Source organism: Pararge aegeria, chromosome 12, assembly GCF_905163445.1.
Source record: "Pararge aegeria chromosome 12, ilParAegt1.1, whole genome shotgun sequence".
Lineage (NCBI taxonomy): Eukaryota > Metazoa > Arthropoda > Insecta > Lepidoptera > Nymphalidae > Pararge > Pararge aegeria.
This window is the reverse complement of record NC_053191.1, coordinates 11,546,798-11,571,393: the sequence shown is the minus strand read 5'-3', so window position 1 is coordinate 11,571,393 and position 24,596 is coordinate 11,546,798. Positions and strand designations below refer to the sequence as shown.

General features: G+C 35.5%; 1 protein-coding gene and 1 non-coding gene across 2 annotated transcripts; both read left to right on the top strand.

Moving 5' to 3' along the window:
- The first annotated feature begins 270 nt into the window (after positions 1–270).
- On the top strand, positions 271–21,870 carry LOC120628275 (armadillo repeat-containing protein 2). The gene is made up of 20 exons (XM_039896568.1): positions 271–330; positions 4,382–4,498; positions 8,196–8,337; positions 8,962–9,106; positions 9,718–9,838; positions 10,510–10,660; positions 11,048–11,255; positions 11,712–11,814; positions 11,926–12,098; positions 12,702–12,898; positions 13,658–13,826; positions 14,458–14,572; positions 14,850–14,899; positions 16,230–16,358; positions 17,107–17,257; positions 17,587–17,730; positions 18,278–18,508; positions 20,148–20,233; positions 21,249–21,385; positions 21,645–21,870. The coding sequence occupies exons 2-20, from the start codon at positions 4,390–4,392 to the stop codon at positions 21,805–21,807; spliced, it is 2,724 nt and encodes a 907-aa protein (XP_039752502.1). The 5' UTR covers positions 271–330; positions 4,382–4,389; the 3' UTR covers positions 21,808–21,870.
- Trnaw-cca lies at positions 19,706–19,777 on the top strand. The gene has a single exon. It is a non-coding gene; the product is annotated as a tRNA-Trp (tRNA).
- Positions 21,871–24,596: the final 2,726 nt, after the last annotated feature.

Below are 24,596 nucleotides of genomic sequence, written 5' to 3'. Positions count from 1 at the left end.
GCAAGCAATTATTGTATCGATTTAAGCTGTATCTAACCTAAGCTTATTAAATTCAACCTTTTTTCTCTCACTTGAGTTACAACACCATTAAAGTGATCCATCATTTACGACTCAAAATTGGCAGACTTCAAACACAACTATCATATGTCATCAACATTTAATGTTTTTGTGAAGAGTGTAATGATCTACGTTGCCTTTGATGAATTCTAACTGATTATAGCTGCAGACCAAGTTCTAGGAGTATTAAATTACCTATTACATAACTACAAGAAAAACTAAGTACCTACTTACTAACATGTCGCACTTATGAAAGCAAGAATAATTTAATCGGTATGAAAAATTAATGACCATTACTATTTTTAACCGTGTCGATCTGTGTCTGTTTGTCATCTTAGATTTATGACGGAAATTTCGATTTCAGTTTATGAACTGAAAAATGTTTGTATGATTAACATGAATCTTTTTCATTGTCTGGGTTTAAGGACTGGTTATGGTCCCGACGAGAAAGCGTTAGATAGGTGATGATTTAGTCCCATTTCAGATTAAAGTTATATGATCTATCAAATTAACTTGATAATTATAGTTCAATAAATTATAGAAAATGATTTATTAACAAAAAAAACCGACTTCGATATTAATTTTAGTCCAACTAAAAAGTAAATAGGTACATTTATGTTTCAATCAAACTTGAATACTAAGTGCTAGACTAGCTTTCAGTCGCGAAAAAATCCTAACTACTGTTAACTTCGATTCAAAATGTCAACCCAACGGGTAAAGGTCAAGGAACTCTGAGAATGGTCTCTTCATCACCCGCTGAATGACTGTGGGCTCTCTTGTTTTCCCTATTGGAGAAGTACTATTTCGATTTTTGCTATAAAGTAGGTATCTATCATGTTTGTAACAAATAACAAGTGTTTCTTTGAAGTGTTTGAAACTAGTTACCAAGGTGATTGTCCCGAGTTCCCGCTTGAAATCGATCGTTGCTTTGTGAGTGCGCTAATGAACGTTGTAAAGTATGTTTAGATTTATGTTTGTATCTTTCTATGATTAATTACGAACAGTTAGTCACCAATTTATATGCATTATACATAACTATACACTTAAAACTTATAAAATAACAGTTGTTGCGGCGGAGCTTAAAAATATAAAAGTTTCGCATGCAATATACGGATGTAATAGTTTTGTTGATTATCAAAATATTATAAGTACACAGATGTTACGTTTTATCTTTATCTTAACAAAACTAGTATTTACTCCTAGTATCGTACTCAGGGTAATACTGTATGAGTATGAGTTTTGTAGCCACGCAATCTTTGGGTCGTTTTCAGTTATCTAAAATATATAAGGTAAAGTAAATAAATTAAACTCCACGTAGGGCTGCCTGAACGCAGAAATTTTAATTTGTAACTTTTTTTTATATTGCATATTAATATTTAATGTAAGTTTTATTTTTTATTTAGTTTAGTTTTTAATTATTCTATTTATGTTATAGTGTGTGCGTAATGATGGGTCATAGATACTAAATAAATAAATAAAGTAAAAGGTACCTTCTCTTTTTATAGTCTGCTATACTGCCGTTAATTTACCAAATGTGTGGACGATATAAATGAAAATTAGGTTCACTTTACCCTGCCAATACTATGTTTGCAAGAGTCTAATCTCATACCACTTACAGTGTTAGAGTTTACTTCGAGTATCAAAATACAAAAGAAAAGAAAAATAGGCTCCGTTCATTTAGAAGAACTAAAAAAGACTAAATATTTAATCATTGTAGAGCGAAGGGTTATTCTATTCATAATATTTATATGTTGGGTTTCACTTGTTATCCGTCGACAACATCGATTTTTTTCATATACTTTATTACTATATCCAAATAAGTGGTCAACGAATGACGACGACAAATTAAACGTGCCATACCTTGCCATATTTAATAAATCAGTATTTTATATCCATTTATCGAACTTCAAAAGGTTTTTTTATGTTATTCCTTTTTATTTGGTGAAGTTGTTTTTAAGCGGTGACTCAAACAATCAGTGTAACCGCTACAATAACAGCTACGAGCTACGAAAAAGACAGTCTACGACTGAATTAGGCGGCGTGATATGAAAACAGTGGCGTTTCGCGCGCGGACCATAACGCTCGCTCGTTATTTGTGCCAGTTTACATGTGAAAGTGTAACATAGAGGTAAATATTACAATAACTTTAAATCAACACACTTTCATTGCGAAGTATAGCAAGCAGATAAACGTGCACACAACGTACAGATACAATTAGGCGGTTTTTTCTATGACTAAATACAAAGGTAGTTGGTGGTAATAATATAAATCCACATTAGTATACATGCAAAATGTATACTAATAAATATATTTATATAAAGACAATTATAATATAAGAACTCTATTAAGAAGCTCTGGATAGCTATTTCCTTGCTTATATATTTTTGAGAAATTGATTCTTAAACTAGCTAAACTTTTTGTTAATGCTGAAACTTAGAGCAAATAATGCTTTGAAGCGATTGTTTAATCAAAATGTGTCCAAGCTTATGAAATTTTTACTCTTAGATGTAGTAGAACTTTCTTACCTGAATGCTGAAAATTAGACTGTATTACTAAGCATCCGCTGTTAATCTGGCTGTGCTAAACCGCAATGGGTTAATTGGAATCATTACAAATTTGTTTAAGTTAATTATCGGGGTGCAGTTGTCCATTTACTTGAAACTTGTTTTTGGTTCCATCTTGATAATTGACGGCCGATTGGCGCAGTTTGCAGCGACCATGCTTTCTGAGTCCAAGGCCGTGGGTTCGATTCCCACTACTGGAAAATGTTTGTGTGATGAGCATGAATGTTTTTCAGTGTCTGGGTGTTTATATGTATATAGCTATTTATTTATGTATATTGTTCATAAAAATATTCATCAGTTATCTAAGTACCCATAACACAAGCTACGCTTACTTTAGGGCTAGGTGGCGATGTGTGTATTGTCATAGTGTATATTTATATATAATATATAACGACAATAATGGCAATACCCTGAAGCACTTCACATTGCCTGGTGATATGGAACCATTTGCTAGCAAGTTCAACTCGCAATCAGTCGGTTTTTCGGAGTGCAGGATTTCTTCATTTTACTTGTTCTACCTATTTCCATCAAATAGGTATATACTTCAATACGAGGATAATGATGAACATAAAATTAGGTAAACTACTTATATACGTTCATGATGATAGATAGTATCGCATTTGTGATATACTACCATTAATGAAAGTGGGTCAAATGCCTCGTGTCACCACATCCAACCATTAAGTCGATTTATTTATGTTCTGTGTAAATCATATTAGTGTTTCATCCTAAACTGAGACCTGCTGTTTTAAATAAATAGGAAAAACGAGGTGCCAAAATAATTTAATTTCAATCAAAGAGGTAATAAAATTATATTTTTGTAAGAGTAGTAGTATCTAATTTAGCGGAAAATGAGTACGTAATTATTTTATTTATTACTAGCTGATGGCTGCGACTTTGTCCTCGTTTATTTTTTGTTTTTACTAATCCCGTGGGAACTGTTTATTTGCCCGGGATAAGAAATTGCCTTTGTTCCTCTCTGTCCTTTCAACTAACTCTATGCCAAAAATTGATTACTGAGGGCTTGAAGGAAGGAAAAACAAACAAACAAAACTTTTGCAATCATAATATTATTAAGGATTAAAGAGGTACCTAATTTGCAGAGCAAATAAATAACTAGGAAAAACTTACTTTTCTTACTACTTACTTTACCTTTCGTAATTTTGTATTTGTTTCCATCGAGAAAATTTTACTGAATCGTGTAAAGCGGAAAACTCGTTTAAATTTTTTCAACGTCATTTAACAGCACTCAGTACCTTAAAATGTATCAACCCAGCGTACAGGTCTCCTCCCACAATAAGAAGGGCTTTGGCCGTAGTCCGCCACGCTGGCCCAGTGCGGATAAGTCTTCTTCACACGCCTTTAATAACATTATGGAGAACTCTCAGGAATGCAGGTTTCTTAACGATGTCTTCTTTCACAATTTTAGAAAGTAATATTTTAATAAAAAAGTTAACGCACATAACTAAAAAGATAGAGGTGCGTACTGTGATTTGAATTCGCCCCGTTCGAAAGTGAAGCCGCAGCCACTTGTCTATCACCACTTATAAAATATAAAAAAAGAAACACCCTGCTAAGTTTGTTGTGGGCATCTGACGCGTTTAGAACCCTCGTAGCTTTAGTTTTATGTTTAAGAATATGGTTCCATCATCTTACTACCGTGTAATTCTCATGTAATGTGCGCATCAGAAGTGCCACCTATACTTGAATAAAGATATTTTTGACGTTGACTTTATATTATGGACAGTGTTTTGTTATAGATTAAGCGATGAGCGACAGGGGTGCAAGGCGGAGCTTCGGTGCGCCTTTCTATGCTGCCCCTCGCCGCAAGACCTCTTCGGAGATTATCAGCGAAGCCCGAGCTGCTATAAGCGCCGGTTAGTGTGTATATGGAGCAGGTTTTTTTTCCTACTTCCAGTTCAATCACAGTAATCTTTTGATTTGCATAATAGTGGCAGAGCTTTTGCTGACAGAACTCGTCCAGGGAATGTCTACCGCCATGCTAATTTCTGCCGCAAAGCAGCATTGCTGTGTTCTGGTCTGAAGGGTGTGGTTTCTGGTTACAGACATATGAGGCTTAACATCTAAACCTCAGCTTGATGTGGCACAGAGCGGCACTTTGTAGCACGTGTATTCCTTGCATATCCTGCAAAGTATTGATCTATTTTCTGGTGACGATGGTTTTTCACTGCTTATCTGGGCCTTCGGATTGGTCTTTCAATTATTAGTATACTTTTTTTAATAAGTATTTAATTATTATTAGGTGTAGGTATATCTCCATTTCTACGATACCCCACGTGGCTGATAACCTCAAAAGTGACGCTTGTATATATCATGAACTTACTAAAATCATGAAGCAAATATGAGGAAGAAAAAAAAACATATAATAAACGTGAAAAACTTTAAACTAATTTAAAACATAAATAAGGAGAACTGCGTGAGATGTTCAATTTGTTGATTCCCAAAAGTGTTGGATTGAAGCAGGCGTTACTTTGCGGAAATCCATGATACATTACGAAAATTAAGTTTAATTTGCTATACTCCGCGAAAAGCAGGAAAATTATTGTTTAACAATTACTCATTGTAAAGTCAACATCTCCTGAGGATGCTCCGGTTTCGGAGCGAAACGTGCGTACATTGTCGAAGATCTGTTAGGTGTGGAGTATAGGGATTGAAGAAATTATAAATTATACCACACAGATTTTCCTGCTTTTCGCGGAGAATAGCAAATTAAGCTTAGTTTTAAAACAACCCAACCAAACGTAGTCAAAGTCTCCGAAACGACCGTAGACAAGGAATAGATGTAGCCAGGTCATGTCTGTCGCAGAACTGACGTCTGCTTACGCAGACAAGTTCTAGAGTCGTAACAGTAAAACGACGTTGAAAGACCTCCAGCTCTCCAGGAGACTCTCTAGGTGTCTGAATGCGGAAGACGGAAATTCATTGGTCATTGCTCTCGAGGATTCCTATATTCAGCTGTGGATTCAAATATGTTTCTATCATACTTGTAATTCTTGAGAGCTGAAATGGGTGACTGTACCGTCTTTTGAAATAAATAAACAATAATCTATGTAGAGCACCATTCTGATTTTATTCTGATTTGTGAATATAACATTATATGAGTAAGCACATTATTTTCGAAGCTGAGCTTTGAATTGTGATTAAGCATTTTCCAACACTAAATTTCACGTTATTGTCGCAATATCATCTAGTCACGCGAATGTCACAAAATATTTTTACTGACGTCACGCAGCCGCGCTAGCAATTGAATACAAAATTTCGTATATACTTACGTACTTAGTTCAGATTCAACAAAGTCTATTAACATATTATTTGAGCCATTATTGTTTTCAATATAACCCTAAAATAACGCTATCACAAGCCACAGAGAACTAGCGTTAGCTAGATAAACTATAATATAGAAAAATTACCACTTCCTTTTTTAAAAATAAAGTTCTTGTCCTTATTCGACGTTATGTCATCGGCAGAATTTTTATAGAATTCATTGTGACCGACCGAGCAAATGACCCACCTGATAGTAAGAAGAAAAATATCGCCTATAAACAGAGCAACACTTTTCTAAAAACTGGCGCCTTGTGTCTATCAACCTAAGGAGTTTGTGTTAAATAAAAAAAAAAAAACATACCACGACAATACACACATTCCCATCTAGCCCCATAGTAAGCTCAGCTTGTGTAGTATAGCGTACTAAGATGACTGCAGAAAATTTTTATGAATATTTTTATACATAATACTTATGACACGCACGCAGATCGACGCAAATATCTTCCAGTTGTATTCCCACAACTGGAAAATGTTTGCGTGATAAAAATGAATGTTTTACAGATAAACACCCAGACACTGTAATCCACTTTCATGTTCATCACGCAAAATTTTTCCAGTTGTGGGATTCGAGCCCATAGCCTTGGACTCAGAAAGCGTGGTCGCTGCCCATTGTGCCAATTGGCCGTTAAAGCTTTCGCCGATCCAAATGGGTAAAAGCAGGAAACTCGTATGAAACATTTTCACCGATTAAACCTTGAAGGTTTTACTATGCTAGCTATTAGAGGACAATAAACTATGAACTCTTGTAGTAGATGATTTGGTTAAGGCGCAGAATTGGGTTATTTATAATCCCACAGCCTAGAACTCTTTAGTTTCTATAGAACACTACAAAGACACGTCGCGAAATTTAACAGTGGTAAAACTTTTGTACGTTAACAATAAATGTTTTCCTTTATTTGTATTTTCATCAAACGTAGAAACCAAACCAAACCCTTTCAAACAAAAAAACCAAAATCGGTTCATCACGCTAAGACACACACAAGGATTTATAAAAAAATTACGCCTTTCTTCATGTTATCTGAGGTAAACAGCCTATTGGGACGAAAATTCATTTATAGTAAAGATTTTGCTTTCCTAATTTATCTAAACAACTAAGATCTTGTCTGACAAACACGATATTACCAAAATAAAATGCGTAGAGTACTCGCCGCCCATGAACTATTCTTGTTTTCAAAGTTCAAATACAGTTTTCAAGTAATGGCTTACAAAAAAGGCGCCTTCGAACAATCTATGTTTCAAACCAAAACGTTTCTTAACACGCTACATAAATCTCTATTGCTTTATTGTGAACCTTAAGATTAAGGAATACGTCTTTTGTACAATATGTAAATATGTAGGTACTGATAGCATCACGGTAGGTAGTTGAACTCTGTAAGGTCGTGGTAAAGTTGTGGAGTGTTACTAAGTTGTTGCTAAGGTTTCCGTTGTCAGGCAATGGTTTTTCTTTCGTTAGGTAAATACGTGTTCTTTTAATGTGATATAACGGGATGAGCACCGTTAAATAATTAATTTTTTAATAATAGTGCTTGTTTTTCTAAGAATTTTTCCAAATACGTTAATTAAGGTATTTATAAGACTTTTAGAATAGATTTCAGGTAAAGTCTATGACATGTGCACCGAAAATTAAGTGGAGTTGAATAGAAGCAAGCATTATTTCACGAAAGTCTATGATAAAAGCTCCCGGCAAAGTTTAACGTTTACCGCTTTCAAAATCAAAATCATTAATTAATCATCAATCATTGCCAAGTCATTAGAACTAATAAGAACATCAAGTTAATCTAACGGATTTGCCATTTTGGAGTGAAAACATAAAATAACGTAATATCTATCGGGAACTGTTTCACGGTTTTTATCGGAGTAGATATTTAAGAAAGAACAAGTTATGGCACTTTTAATCTTATGTCGCGTGCATAAGTGCAAAATAATTATTATTAAAAATGCAAATCCGTACGCTTTGGCTGACCGTGGTAAAGCGAGCGGGATTCATAAAAAATAATGGTGCATTTAAGGCCAGCTCAAACCGTAGCGTCGTGCCAGTCAACTTTGCGTCCAACGTGTGACCAATCGAAGCGAGTGTTCGAGTGTTGATGTAAATTGTATATTGTATATTGTAGAGGGCGCTAAGAACGCAAATTGGACTTCGCTTTAAAAAAATTCATGCGTTCACCAATCATGGTGTACTCTAGCTTAATATTTTTTGTTAAAAAATATTTGTTTTCCGCCTAACAGAGATGAGCAGCATAGCGAATGGAGTGGGGGGCTCGCTGCGTCCGCTGCGCACGCGTCGTCCGTTTACGCCACGCGAGCCGCAACGTACACTGTTCACAGAAAACGCGCGGAAGAAAGACGCCCGTCCGCCGAGCTCGTTTGAGTAAACATCCCTTGATAATTTATAATTTCAATGCCTGACTTTATATTTTTTTTAACGTACGTAAACACTTCTGTATCACTGATCACTTTCGAATTAAAAGCTTTAAAAATAGCTGAAATTCAACGCTTAATACTACTTTTTTGTTTAATATAAGAATTAATTTCACTTAGTTTAGAAGAAAATACCACTTGTTGTTACTTTTCAGCTATTGACGTTTGGATAATTATGTAACGAAAATAAATACCTTTCTAACATGTGGTTTGGTTACCAGTCATAAAAAGTAATTTATTTTCTTAGTTTATAACTCAATATTTTTTGCTGAATCGACTCCTCGTTAATTCGACCATTTCGGTACCAGTTATTCTTGTAAAGGAGTGAAGTCCTTTCTACTAAACAACCAACTATAGGATTGGAAAATATATAAATTCAAATTAATTTTGCAAAATTGTTTTACTCATCTTTGGGAATGCTCGGCTTATAACTCTTTATTGCACTGATTGCGAATGATTCGCTGGTATCCGTTGAGTAGTTATACCTCTCCGTTTAACAAGATATTAGAAAAGAAATTAAAACTTGTGGAATTTTTGAGTTGCTTTATTTATATGAATTTCAATTTAATTTCAGCCTCAAACATCTAAAAATAACAGAGAGTAGCGAAGATGAGTTGGTTGCTGGTATTGCTGCTGATATTCAGCCTGGATATCGCGATGAAACTTTCGGACTGGATACATTGCCAGGGAGCAGAATTAATGCCAAGAAAATACCCGCTGCAAGTATAAAACCACCATGCAATATTTTATAAAGTGTTCAGACTTCAAAGTCAAAGTCAAAAATATCTTTATTCAAGTGTAGTAGTGGCCCATAGGTGGCACTTTTGATGCGTACATAAGAATTACACGGTAGTGAGATGATGGCGATAACAGTTTTCGTAAACTTAAAACTAAAGCTACGAGGGTTCCAAACGCGTCCTGGTCTAAGAAGAAGCCCACAAAAACTTAGCCAGGTGTTTTACTTTTGTTATCATATCATCTATTACGTAGTCCTTTATTTTAATAGGACTTTTCTATAACGTTTAATGCAAACTTTGAACTTTTTAAGATACATCTCCAAGATGTCAATGGGTAGTTTATTGTAGAATTGTATGCAATTTCCTTTAAACGAATTATGAATTTTATGTAACCTAGTATATTGCACTGTAAGTTTCTTTTACTTCTAATGTTTAAATTATTGCAGTCACATTTTTTCTTAAATTTAGATTTTTTTTATGACTTTTGATTACAGTAAAACGTGTAGGTAAAATACTGTAATTCATGGTTCTCATAATTCCTTATAGTAAGAATTATCCCTTATTTTTACAACGAATGTAATCTAATTTCTTAGGTACGGCCACTGCGAGCTGCCCAGGAAAGATCTAACGAAGGTTGGAGCCGTTTTACCAAATTACCTCACCTCAGTGGCAGGAGTAAGCCCTTGCATCGGAGAAATACTACTGAGCAATCGGGTATCCATACTTTTATTTATAATTGCCACATTTTATGTTTCACTAGAATGATTAGTATAGGTAGAAGATGAAAAAACTTAAGTACAACTTGTATATAATTTAGTATCTCTATTATTTCTTAAAACAACTGTGTGTTTGACAGAAGCTTTCAAGGCATCAAGCAATTTATTAATGTTTAAATAAAATGATCCTAATAAAATTGCAGTTTCCAATACGGGTCCTGATTTAACCCAGTCGATTTCTATAACAAGAGCTCTCAGTATTGAAAACAACTCACTTTTGAACGAAAAGTCATTAAACGAAAATAAGCATGTTAAGTGTAATAAAATTCCTCTTGGTAAGACGTATATACAGTTCCTTTGCTATATTAACAAAGTAGACCAAAGCTTTTAGATTTCTAAAGAAATGGGAAAATAAAGGAGGACCTAAGAATAGACCGAGGAGAATAACCTTTTTTATCTGATGAGCTTTATCACGCCTATACGAGTACTTTAGGCCAAGCTCTATTTTAACTAATTCATTGTTGCTTTATTTATGTTAGTTTAGATTTAGCTGTATCGTAGTCAGGAAATCACGTGTTTAATTCCATATTATAGCCATTAAATACACTAATAGCTAAGAATTAGAGTTTGGATGAACAAAATATACTTGAGTTAATAATTTTATTTAAGGTCCTAGTCCAGAGACTTCTACTAAGAGAAAACAATTCGCGTCCAGCAAATCAGTATCATATGAGACGGGCGTCGCGCTTGGAGAAGTGTTGGTAACGCAACTAGAAGTTCAGTTGCCCAACACATTCAATGGCAACGATGATTATAGAAAGTCAGTCCCAAATCTTAATTATTACTAATGCTTTAGTCAAGTTTGGTCTATTGGGTTATTTATTATTATCGCTTTTGCTATACTGGGTTGGTACACACTCACATACCAAGTGCTCAAGAGGGTACTTAACTGTTATGAGATTCCTAATTTTTTATTATTTATAGGTTTGACCAATTTTAGTTTAGAATATATTTAAAGATAGTAAATAAGATAATTGTTATTGTTGTAGCTATGGATTTTTATCTGAATTAAACGTTATTATTATTATTATTTTTTCCATGATTTATATTAACCTGTATTTTAATTAATAGATAATACTAAAAGATAAATGCTCAGAGATTGTAAACTAAGTGTGCTAGGTTTTCAATTTAATTTATTGATGTGTAGCATGACTGTACTGGAGTTGGCCGAGGCGCTTTCGCAAAAAACTCGAGATGTCGACCGAATAGTTCAATTGCTGGAGGCTCTACAAAGTATTATCGTGAAAACCTTACCAGGAAACAGCCTTCGTGAGTTAGTTCTACGTTCGTTATACACGCATATTGACTGCGAAGATGAACGTGTTCTGGTGGCTACTGCTAGAGCTATGCTAACGGTATGATTTATTACATTTTTTAATCTATTTCAAAAATTCAAACTGAAAACTGTTTTAAAGCCGAGCCAAATTTGGTTAAATTTTTTTTTGGCTATTTTTTCGTTACGTTCTGTTCATTGCGTTCGTCTATTTATATTGTGTCTTCTCACGCAACTTGTGCCATTATATATAATATATTGTCAGCTCATTACTGTTGACGATCATGACTAGCTTACATTAATCACCAGACAAAATGCTTATTATCATATCCACCTATTACCGGCCAACTACAGGGTACGGGTCTTCCCCCACACTGAGAAGGGCTTAATCCACCACGCTGGTCCAGTGCGGATTGGTGGACGTATCATTATCTAAATGCTTATCATTATCTATAAATCTCACATTTACAGTAAACTGAACGAGTAAACTAATAAGTCCAAATTTTAATCGAAGAACCTGTTTTTTTTTTCTTTTTAGATGGGTGTAACTGGTTCACACTTAGCCGCCGCCTGTAAACTTGTATTTAAAATCGCAAGAAACGACAAAAACGACCATTTTTTTAAGAATAGTAATCTTCTTGGTAAGTGATGCGGCACTATTCCTATAACTTACAATTGTGACTATTAGAATATCCATATTTTTATTCAATGTAAACTAGATTAACGTACTAAAGTATTCTTGCTTTTACTAGACTTGCTCGTGGAAGGATGCGGTCGTGTGGATCCACTCACGGAAAGCGAATGTTGCGTTTATGCGGCGGGTGCGTTGCGTTTTCTGGCGTTGGAGCCGCGACTGTGTGCGTTGGCGCATCGCGCTGGTGCGTTGCCACTCACTGCATTACACCTCAAGATATTGAATAATGCGGTAGATTTTTGTTTTCTTTATTTAAAATTTAGTTTACATTTTCCATTCAAGTCCTTTAATGTGCTTTCTGCGATTTTCTTAATTTACTCGTTGCTATTAATCCGTCAAGGTAGTGGGGGGAGTTCTATGTCCTGTCTAATCGAGATTTTCATTTTATACCTCTGAAATTAAATTTACATAACGTCTTCCATTAGAGAAAAACACTCAAGGCACTGTTTTAAAAATTATATAGGTAACAAAATAGCTACCCTTAAACTTAATTGGATTGGAAAAGTTGTGAAATATGTGATTTTATCATTAAGAAAGTTGAAATAAAAATGAAATAGAGCAAGATAAATAAAGGGTACAATTTGGCTACCTTATCGCTACAAAGCAAGGTCTTCCACCAAAGGAGTAGAAGGAAATAACTATAGATGCATGGTATCTGGTGCAATAATAGTACCTATTCACCATCATCACCTTTTCAACGGACTGACGTCTACTGCTGTATATAGATCTTTATAGGGTGTTCTAAAACCCAATATCATGATCCTTGTTTCCAGCGGCTCCCAGCGACTCGTTTGATGTTGTTAGTACCTATTCCTGAAGTTTAAAAAATTTCAGAAAACGGAAAGACCTCGTCATGTTTCTGAGCAAGCCACACACGCGCTTTACCAAGTGACGGGTGCTCTTCGTAACCTGGCGGGAGGTGAGGAGAGCGGGCGAGCGTTTGCAGCGAGTGGCGTCCTCGCCGAGCTGTTAGCCGCGCTCACTCTGCACACCGATCGAGATGTGCTCACCAACGTGGCAAGGTGTCTCAGGTAAGATGATACACATTTGCAATACACATCATTCCACTTTAGTACTAATAACTCATTATTTCAGATGTAGTTAAAAAAGACACAACGCTTGAAAACTCCTCAAATTTAGGTAAACAGTTAGAGGATAAATTAAAGATTAAAAATAAATATAATAGCAGTTTTTTCAAAATAATGTAATAGCAGTTCCAATCGGTTCATGTTTGGAAACGGTAAGGTAACGAAAATTAATCCGTTAACAACCGGATTAAATATGTGAACGTTGACTGAGTTGATTGACCGCTAAATCTCACACTTAACAATGCGGTGTTCTGCATGAGCGATCGGTGATAGCTTAGCACGGTTTTGAAATAGTAGAAGAACTGTTTTAGAGCGTTCAGGAATATATTTGTTGTAAAACAAAACCTAATGAAGAAACTGGTTAAACCTAAATAAATATCCGTTTATGAGCCACAAGACTCGTGCTCAAACCAACGCATTTTTCATTGTTACTTTTGCACCTGGTTGTGGATAAGGCCCAGACATTTTGATTTTGACTTTGTCTTTACTTTAGTCTCAAGGGCGCCACTTACTGTCCATTGGGCTACGTAGCCGTAACAGTCGTATATGGCTTAGTATTTGGGTGTGTAGTGTACTAACCTGTTAAGGCTATGGCAGTTATACTAGACCCGTACACTAAATTGTAATGCAGCACGTCTTTGCCAGTAGAATGGTAACTTGCCTTAGCCGAAGCGTCCCACCATACCAACATTTTTGTTTCAGCGTTCTATCAGCCGAAGAGAGCTGCTGTGAATGGTTGTGTGCGTCGCCAATAAGTGCCAGTGCATTGCTAACTGCATTAGCCGCTTGCGCATCAAGAGCTCCACTTACTGTCCGTTTGGCTTACACTCTGGGCAACATGGCCGCTGCTGACGAACAAGCTCGTATCAACGTACGTAATCTATGTAAAACCAATGTGTATTTCTGGATTAATTAATTATTTTGTTTGTTTTAACCTCAGCATCCGATTTGCAGTGGCCGGTTTCAGTTAACACCGTATAAAAAGTCCTGACTGTGCATATTTCGTTATTATGCATGAAAAAGAGAAACTGTACATGATACATGTAAAAGAGAAACTGTACCTACATGATATATCCAGCGTCCACGAGCGTTTAGAAGATGCAACTTCAGCAGGCTACTATTGCTACCATGTTTGCAGTTCATTTGAAAGGCAGGCTTTATTAATGCATTCAATCTTTTCAGATCAAATGATCAGAGACCCTACTTTAATTAAACCCTCAGATTCCGCTGCCCTAAGTACATACTTATAGAAGGTATAATGAAAATACGTAAAAACGCACATGGCGAGCTTTGAGAGGTTAAAGGAGTATTTCAAATAAAACAATGCCGTTTAGCGATAGAACTAAGCTGGGTGTTAGTCGTTTTGGTCTGCACTCTGCATATAGATAATACAAAAATCGCGGGGTGTATCTCTGTGTATTGTTATTTGTTACACGAAGTGTAATAATAATCATTTTACATTGGAAAATTATGAAAAACCTACTGATTCTTCTTGTTTTTAGATTTACAACGAAGAAGGTGGTATCGATGTGCTACTGACGATTCTGGAGTCCTATGCTCAACGAAATGAGATCGATGCAAGAGACCTTGATGCCGATCCAGACTTACATTTAGTGGGTAAGCAGTTTGCACCAAATTTTTGATGTGCATCGTTTTCATCATTTCTGTTGAATTTAATTAATGAATTTCAATGTAATTAATGAAAAGAGCAACTTTTGAGTTTCTTGGAGCTCTTCTCGGTAAAATCTGCTTTTCGAACCGGTGCGTGATAGAGTCACTACAGAGAACAGACAGACATACTCGAAATCTCAAAAAAGCTTATATAAGAGGCCTACTCGAAATAAATGCATATTGAATTTGGATGATAATACGTGGATTCTGTATTTTTGTCTAGGGTCTGACCTTGGTGGATCTGACGGATCTAATGAAGATGTACTTATAAAGGTAAGATATATACAACCCTCTACCTATCTTCTAAAAGTAAATAAAAAATAAAATAAAAATAATTTATTTTGGGTAAATAAAATTACTTCTATACAGTTTATAAAGGTTTTCTTTTGAAGGAATTACCTATTACTACCCCTTTGTCACCGTCTTCCACAACAAGATATAAACATTAAAAGGAGGGCGGAGATATAGAATGCATTTTCTGATACGACGTACAAATTATTCGATTGTAGTAATGCACGACGTTCGCTGAACTTCGAGTTTAACAAACGTGTACTAGCCTAAGATTTCCACAACCAATTTAGGGAATTCTATTCAGTATCACTATATCACAGCATCATTTAAATTACCGAGCTATAACAATACCCAACAAAACGGTCTCTGTACTCTAGTTTACGGCAGCCTGAGTCTTGGTGGAAGAAGGCAAAAAGATACTTTTAACTTATATCTAAAATCTAAACTAGGGTTTGAGTTAAAATCTAAGCTAAAAACTAGCTAAAATTTAAGTATAAATCAAAAATTTATTTTATTATATATTAAACTAGCTGTACCCTGCCACGCTTCGCTGTGGCACATTGTTATTGAATAGTTGAGAAAAATAGATAAAAACAATCCTTCACGCGTATTATCATGCTAAAATTTCAGTTCGATCGGTGCAGAACTTTTTGAGTTTTTGAAGCGTACACAAACCAACATAACATTTTTATATATATATATAAATTGCTAGACGCTAATCCATTAGGTACTATAGGGATATCGGAGGAATACGAGGTACTTACGTGCCGCGGATGCGGAAGCTTCATGTTATGCTGCGACTCGTACTTGGCAAGCAATTGTAGCTCGGGTTAGCAAATTCTGCCAGACGGTCGGGAATCGGAGGGATTCTCCCGAATTTTTGTATGTCCTCCCGACTCCCGACAAAGCAAATAATCTCCCGAAAAACAAGTTTATAATTTTAAGTTCACATTTTCGTCAAACGAAACTTGCAAACAACACACAAAAAAAAATTACAAATACTTATGGCAAGAACAAAAACAATAAACATGCTCGTTATCTTGCTCGTTATCTATCTATCTTATCTTATATGTCACAAATACCTACTATGTTTGTTTTTCTTATATCTACAGTGCTATCCGAAAATATGTTTGTTTACTTAATATATTATGTATAATTAATATTATTAACTTATTTTTTTATTTCTCCCGACCAAAGCCCTAAAATCCCGAAAAATCGGTTATCCCGATAACAGGAAGAATCGAGCTGGCAACCCTAGCTGTACGTCATATCAAATTAGTACGTAAGTCCTTTTAATATCTCTTTTTTATAGACAGTACGCGTGATAGCTAACCTCTGCCTCGCCGAGTTTGCTGGTAGGGGATTGGCAGCGTCGCACGCAGAACGAACAGTTCGCGCGCTCCTATCCTGCTTGCAGTTGGCTGAAAAACCCGTCCATAAGGTTAGTTATTTTATCACATACCAGCTTTTGTTGAACAACTTTTTGGTAAGAAAAAACTTATAAGTTCGCGTCACCCACCTGCTACATGATAATGTGACGTGTTACACAAGGCTGGCCATGCGAGGTGTCTTTATTACACAAACAAACAATACATTTATATTTCTTAGACATAGTTCAACGGGTACATAACACGATAATATTTTTGGATTTGTTTTAAATTTTTTGGAATTGTTGCATAGTAGGTACAGCTTCTCAATTTAAAAGTGACGTTCTCAGTGTAGTGTGTCAAACAGTTCGTGAATTACCGACAAAAAGAACACTAAAGCGGGTAGTCAGATTCTGCCCGTAACATCCTTGACATCTCGTACCTCCGCAGTCCCGTCGTGACCACGATCCATGTAACTGGGTCGAAATATCTACAAATCCAAAAATATTATCGTACCCGTTGAACTATATATAATGTTGATTAACCACGAAAATCTTAGTTTAAAATCTTTAACACATTTATAATACTCACCAGGCTTCCCCATGAATGCAAGAATCTTCTCTCATCTTATTTGCATCTCTTATATTATTTACAACTAATCACAAGTCTTGCTCATTTGTATATGTAAAAGTAGGTATACGAATATTCACATTCAATTTATTATGCTATCAAGTATAGGTATCTAATATTTATTTTACTCGTGTGTCACTATAACTAAGTAAATATTTTTTTGGTTTTGATAATCAAAATAATTTATTATAGACGGTTGAGATATCAGAAGAAGACTACAACTCATGGGTGGAACGTCACGAAGAGTTGGCTATGGCGGCACTTGCAACTCTGAACAATATTACTTTCTTCTTCGAGCCTTCGGAGTCTTCACACCACAATATACTTGATCAGCTTTGCAAAGGTAGTAAATTTCCTACTTCAAGTGTAGAACTTAGACAAACAGATATAAAAAATCAAAAAATTATCGAAATAATTGATTGGCTGAATTTTTAATAGTGGAACAGTAACGTAAGAATAGGCATTCCGTACCTCTCGGTATTTTATCTTCGTTATTCATTCAAAGCCGAAAATAAATTTCAAAATTCTAAAACAACTCAGAATCGTCGTTCAATCGTACTGAATAATCGTAACAAAGTACTGAATGGCAGTTCAGTGGTACTGAGTCATCGTTCCTACAGATTTTTCGTTTCTTGGTTTGAATTGGTATGTTCATTGAATCCGTTTTTCCAGCTACATGTCGATGGGTGCGCGGTACAGGCGCTGCAGCCTGTGAGGCTGTGCGGGCTCTGGGCAACTTGACGCGATCAGCTCGCGCTTCTCAACTCATCGTACTGGAAGGAGCTCTTGATGCTTTGTCTCCGTTGCAACACCATGGTGACTACACATACTTTCCTATCCCTATCCCTATCCCTACTAATATTATAAATGTCAATGTAAGTTTGTTTGTTACGCTTTCACGCAAAAACTACCAAACCGATCCTCATGAAACTTTGTTTAGTGAAGTGTTAGAAGAAATATAGGATACTTTATATACCGACATTAAGCTCGGTTTCTTTGGGAGAGAGGATGAAAGTGTTTGACGATTATAACTCCGACAAATTATAACCGATTTAAATAATTGTTATTGTGCTATAGAGGTTATAATATGTGTTAAATTTTGCCCAAACTGTGGTTGCAGATAGAGGACAGAACTCCTCAGCCGACAGCAGCAAGCCCCTCATTTAAGGCTTAGCGATACTGAATACTTTATTATTTTTTTGAACTACAACTAAATTTAATGCCACATCGAAAAACAAAATCAGACGAAGTCGCGGGCAACAGCTAGTACTTCATAATTACCCTCGACTGGGCAAAGGTCTCTTCTTGCATAAAACGTGATATTAGTAAGGATTTGTTGAAAGTGTCATCTTGTCTTGTGCAGAGGACCCCAGCGTGCGTTGCGCGGCGGCGGGCGTGCTCGTGAACGTGTGCGGCGCGGGAAGTGCGGGCGAGGCAGCGACTGCCGCGGCGCGTGCCCTGAGGCATGCGGCGCACACACGTGACGTGCCAGCCGCCGCGTTGCTCACTCGCGCGCTTTGGAACGCTCAAGCGCATCGCCCGCTCGACCCCGCGCAAGCTCAACAGACCACTGCTGCGCTATCCGTCTTTATTGGTGAGCATACCTTCACTGGTAACGTTAGAGGGTAAGACGAGTTCATTCCCCGGAACATTTCAGGGCTACGTGCGTTTTAAGCAATTGAATATCACTTGCCTTATCGGTCAAGGGAGAGATTTTGAGGAAACCTCCTTAACGTACTCAAAGGCAGGTGAAAAAAAACCCGCACTTTGACAGCTTGATGGCAAAAACCGTACTCGTTCTGAGACGAGACTCTCTCAGCGGGCGTTGGAGAGAGATAGATTCGCAGTATCTCTTCGTGTTCGAGTCTGAAAGGAGGAGATCCGTAAAAGAAGCAGTGCTACCGATATAGCTCAACGAATTGCGAAGGTAGTGGTGACGTTCGTATAGCGTCGAATAAATGGCCATGATGCAAGCGGCGTAAGACTTAGTGGAATTTGGAACTTCTCATTAGAGCGCTCCACATGACCTTTCTAAGTGACCTATGTCCAGCACAACATCACCGTGGACAACCATCGGTTGATGTGTATCATTAATGCAATATCCTATGCTATTAGGAGAGCCGATCGAGTGGCTTAACTAATCCAAGTCATTTTTTTATACAAAGAAAAAACAAAAAAACTAATCTAGGGCTAGCAGCGGTGGCACTAAGATTCTCCATGAACGAACGAAAGTCATAAGTATAAATTTATTCTAGTTTAATCTTTATTCAACTAGAATACATTTATACCTACTTATGACTTTTCTTTTCCACTTTTAACTTATTACAACAAACCTCACACAACTTGAACTTAAATCACTTATCATCTTCAGCATATTAGCCATTATTCCCACAGCTGGGCGTAGACTTACCTGATAACTTATACTTAGTGAAATTTAAAATATAATTTTAAGTGACCACGTGCTACTCGCGACTTATATAAATGACTTCTTACACGAGCGTAAGAAGTTATTTATAGTAAAGTAGACAGTGGACAGGTGTTGGACGATAGCGAATAGAGATAAATTTGAAATAAACCTTCATAATATTTAGTTACAGTTACTGCATATCGTAATTTTGTCTAGAATATAAACTAAACTTTGGGCCTAATCAAAAGCATTTTTGTGTAGGTTCTCCGCTCTAGCATACATTTTGTGTGCAAAGCTAATTTAAAAAAAATCCTAATTATTGATACAGTTAACTAAAAGATTATTAATATACACTGATTATGTATTTCGTCGTAGCTACCACTCGACTCCGTGGCGCAACGGTAGCGCGTCTGACTCCAGATCAGAAGGTTGCGTGTTCAAATCACGTCGGGGTCATCGAGACAAATATTTTGATTTTATAATTTGTATTTTATTTTTTTACTTTTATTCAATATAATATTAGCTTTTATATTATTAACATTGTTCTATTTTGAATATACCGTTTTTGAAGATTCTTTCAAATCTTTCTATGTATAAAATTATTTACGCTATGGTTATATTAAAGGTAGGCAAGTCCAACATTACCTCATCACCAGTCTTTTTCAAAATAATAAAATATTTAATCTTAAGCGAAAACCAGGTCAACATGGGTTTTTTTGTATTCTTACTTTTTCGCACTAAATTCACATTTACATTGTATTTTGTGTTTTGTTTTTTTAATGTGCGCAACATAAGTTTTTAAATGAAACATGAATTATTTTGTTAGACGATGATACGATGTTCACCGCCTGCGAAGCATCAAAAATCGGCGAGCGACGTGCCAGCGACCCGCAATTGTCAAGGCTTCATCACGTACGTGATTCTTAACCATCCTTTCCTACGCTGCCCCTTGCAAACCCTGTAGAGTGTTGGTCTGTGATGGGCGATGAATTTTCACTTACATTTGTATTATCGTGGACCATCTGCCTGATCAATTATAACGATAAAAAAATTACTGCAGTCAGACTAATCAGCGCTTCAGTACAAGGTTCACGGTTACACTTGCAATCCCAGTTCAATCAACGTCCATGGTAGCCGAGGTCACTAGGTTTAATCTGGCATTGGTGTTAAGCCTGGAGCATTTTTAATAAGGTACACCGGAAACAACGCTCTTCAGACCGGAACATAGCAATGCTGACGGACTTGCTCAGACGACCTTGCCCAGACCTTTGTCACAAAAAGATCTACTTCTATTATAACTCCTCTAACTCTACTCTGTCTGTCACTGCTTTTGTAATAGATGTCAATCTGCAATTTTGTGAACAAAATAAAATATACTTACCCGTTTTTAATTATGCCAAATCATACTAAGTAATATTATTTCCTCGTTTAGAGGTCAGGATTCCAAAGAACTATTGTAATGAGTTTTACTAATGAAACATTACTATTTCTATTTCTATTATAGGTAAATGCAAAAGTGTGTTTATTTCTTTGTCCTTACTTTACGTCTAAGTGCCAAGCAAACAATCGATTTGACGATTGGCATAGAGTTAGTTGGTAGTAGTACACACACTCAGACACACCCGTACGCACATACATCCATTTACTGCATTACTATGTTACATCATTTAAATCACCATTTAAATACCCAATCTCCAAAAATAAACATTTTATTTATTTTTCTCTAATATTTTTGCATGTTGCATGTTAGTTAAATTCATATCCGAAATAAAATATACTTGTCGTAGTCTTATGTTTTTGTATCAAAAATAATTATATAGGGGAGAGCACTGATATCCATAGTACGAGTTTTTACTCAGTTTAGGTATCAGTGATTCAACCAATATTTTAATAATAGTAAAAGAAGCGAATTATAATTGTTTGGCAGGTAAAATTTGATGTCGACAACAACAATTATCAGGACGAAATGAAGGATCTTTGTCATGAACCAAACCTGGCAGTCAAGGCTTTCAGTGTAGAAGAAGACCTGCACTTGGATCATTACGATGATGATGACGGGGAGCGGTAATTACTAATTTGTATAATCATTTTCGCTTTGAAACTTTCTTATTTTCAGGCCGTTGGCAAGTTACTTCCTTCATCTCTACAGATTATCGAATATTTTCGTACCAATATTTTTTAATCCCTGACGCAAAAACAACGAGGGTGTTATAAGTTTGACGTTTCTGTGTGTGTGCCCTATATGTGATAATAATCGTAAATCGTTGAACTCACCAACGCACACTGGAGAACAATGATCTACCACCTTAAAATAATTCTTCAGGTATTCTGGTGAAGACCTAGGGTTTGAGGAAGGTGAGATAGAGGAATGCGAATGTGGTCCGTGTAAGAGATTGGCGGCGTGGGAAGAGTTGGTGGGAGTGGCCATACCTTTGCTGGAGCAGCTCCGACCCCCGAGAGCTGACGCCTCTGTAGGCACGGACTAATCAGATTATAAATGAACCAAAATAAATTGAATTTTCAAGAATAAAATTCCAAAGCTGCTTTAATTATTTATTGTTATAATATGAAAAGTATGAAAAGGTTGATCACGTTTTGTCAAAGAATAATAATAATCAGCAACTTAACGTTAGATTAAACTTTTCCTTTCTTGAAGTCAGGAAAGTTTAACAACCTCACATTAAATAATGGATTTATGACATGCGGCCGATGCTTTTTTTTTTGCCACAATACAGTGCAACCTCGATATAACAAATCGGAGGGGAACAACAAAATATTCGTAATATCAAGAAATTCGTTGAACTGAGGTTTGTTATGTTGAGGTTAGATTGGTCTAAAATTCGTTATAAAGAGGTAAAAGAACTTTTACGTTTCTGAGCCATTTTAACTTAAATCTTTAACAATAGACTCTTATGGACAATTCAAGGGGATTACGAAGAATTTGTTAAATCGAGGAAGTCGTATATTGAGGTACGTTATATTAAGGTTGCACTGTATTACGAACATGTGAATATTGTAAGTTTGAGATAGCATGAATAGGTATTTAATCGTAGCTGCGGGCGTTTCTGAATCTATTATTTAATCGTGAAAGTTATCTACAAATCTTAACTGCTTTGTTCAAAGTGAAAGTCAAAGTCAAATATTTCTTTATTCAAATAGGCACATTGATGTCACTTTTGATGTGTTAATTACATGTAAAATATGGCATAGAAATGAGTTGATGGCTAATTTCGTAAAACTTAAACTAAAGCTACGAGGGTTCCAAACGCGCCCTGGTATAAGAAGAAGCCCACAACATACTTACCAGTTGTTTTTTTTTTGTTATCACCATCTCAAATTTTTATTTAAAACTATTAAAAAAGCAACGTGGTTAGAGCAATTATTTACACCCAAGCATTTTTATCGTTGACGTAGTCCTTAATACTATAATAGGACTTTTCTAGAAGCTTACGTTTAATACAAACTTCGAACTTTTTAAGAGACATCTCCAAGATATCATCTCCAATCTCAAATGAAATGTCTCAAAGTAGTCTAACCCTTTCCACCACGGAATTAACGAAAAGGAAAGGACAACTTTGGGAGCAGTCATTTCAGTACAAGTACATAGATAAGTGGGAAATACTTATTCTTTGAACACCCATGTACGATTTAAATTAAACTTGAATTAAATGCGAAATGTGTTTTTTTGTCTGTTAAATCTTAATATGAAACAATCATTAATAAAAAAGGACGTGCGAGGATGAGCTTGTAGGTATATTTCTGTAAAATTTTATTTAAAGGTCATTCATCAATTTTGTTTTATAAAGATCGTCACTATCATTTTGATAGAATAAAGCTGAAAGATTTAAAAAAATGTATGAATGATTTGCATAGTTCGAGATTAGTTCGAAACATATGTAAACGTTTTATATTACCTACCTACTTTTCTTAACATGTTTGTAGGTATTTCATAATAACGGTACAATAAACAGTTATCTAATACTTACCGTGTTCTTATGTTTTTTATACCTACACCTTTTCAGCACAACGCTTACATTGAAGGATGTTAGTCGCAATCGAAGTGGCTTTGAGTAAATATGGTGTGCAAAGGCCATTATGTGCGAAAACGTAGAGCCTTACGGTCTACGACACAAACTACTCGTATTATGGAGTAATAACTTAACAAAAAATAATTGTTTATCTACAAGAACGTTATGAACTTTATGAAGTACAACTACAACAACACTACAACAAAAATTATACGTCGTAACTCGTATAACTTTTTTAGTTGTGCGACGTATAATTTTTTTCTTACGATTTTTTTGCCTAAAAATAAATGTGTTTTATTTAATTTAGATAGTGATTGGATACCTACGCCTGATGCCTGTTCTTATGTATTTTTTAACGGGTAAATGTAACAAGGTGGCGCTGAAATACATGATTGATTATGATGCGTTTATTGCAGTAATGACATTAGGTTATTAGGGCACTAAGTTCAATAATTGGTTATTATACAGGTGTCCCGTAATTCAACGTCAAGCTAAAGACTGGAGGTAGGTGTTTATAACTACCTAGAAAAAACATAATTAAACAATTTTGTGATTTTTTGGTGATCTGAGCATTTTATTGAAAAATGTCAAAAATCGCCTTACTGTTCACCATTTTAGGTACTATGATTACAAATTTGCTAAATTTAGTGTGTAGATTTTTGGAATGATAGCTTGAATAACTCTGCTTTTGACCACAATCGCAAAACATAACAATATTTATACAGTTCACATAAAAAAAAAAATTTACTTTTAATTTTTCTTGAAATTATTATAAGAAAAAAATTTATAATAACTCTCACTTGTGTAATATTACGTAGACTGAATCGAAAAGCTTTATTACTACTGTCCCATTATTTTTCATTTTCTATACCGTATACCTACACCATACGGATTAAACTGCTTTATTAATTGTATAAGGAAATATAAAACAGGCATTCATAAAAAAAAAAACGAGTGTGTACTTATGTAAACGCGTTAGAAGTTATACTTCTTTGGCGAAACAAGATAAGAATCTTTTTAAAAATTTTATCTTTCACCTTATTCTACTTTTGTAGAAAGAACGACATTAACAATAGAAAAAGGTATTTAATACTTTGAACGTTCGTCAAATCGGACACCCAAGTTTCACTCAGATTTTTGTACAATTGAATTATTTAAATCACCGGAATGAGCCCGCAGACTTTGACCATTGAAAGTTTACACTGTCAAACCTCTTTTTGAAAAACTAAAATCGTGACTATAGCTAA

What these genes read in the sequence shown, in the direction of transcription:
- LOC120628275 (XM_039896568.1), top strand. Translation starts at nt 4,390, where the DNA reads ATGAGCGACAGGGGTGCAAGGCGGAGCTTCGGTGCGCCTTTCTATGCT. An exon ending in TAAGAATAGTAATCTTCTTG is followed by an intron (nt 11,815 to 11,925) that starts GTAAGTGATGCG and finishes TGCTTTTACTAG; the next exon opens with ACTTGCTCGTGGAAGGATGC. An exon ending in ATGAAGATGTACTTATAAAG is followed by an intron (nt 14,900 to 16,229) that starts GTAAGATATATA and finishes TCTTTTTTATAG; the next exon opens with ACAGTACGCGTGATAGCTAA.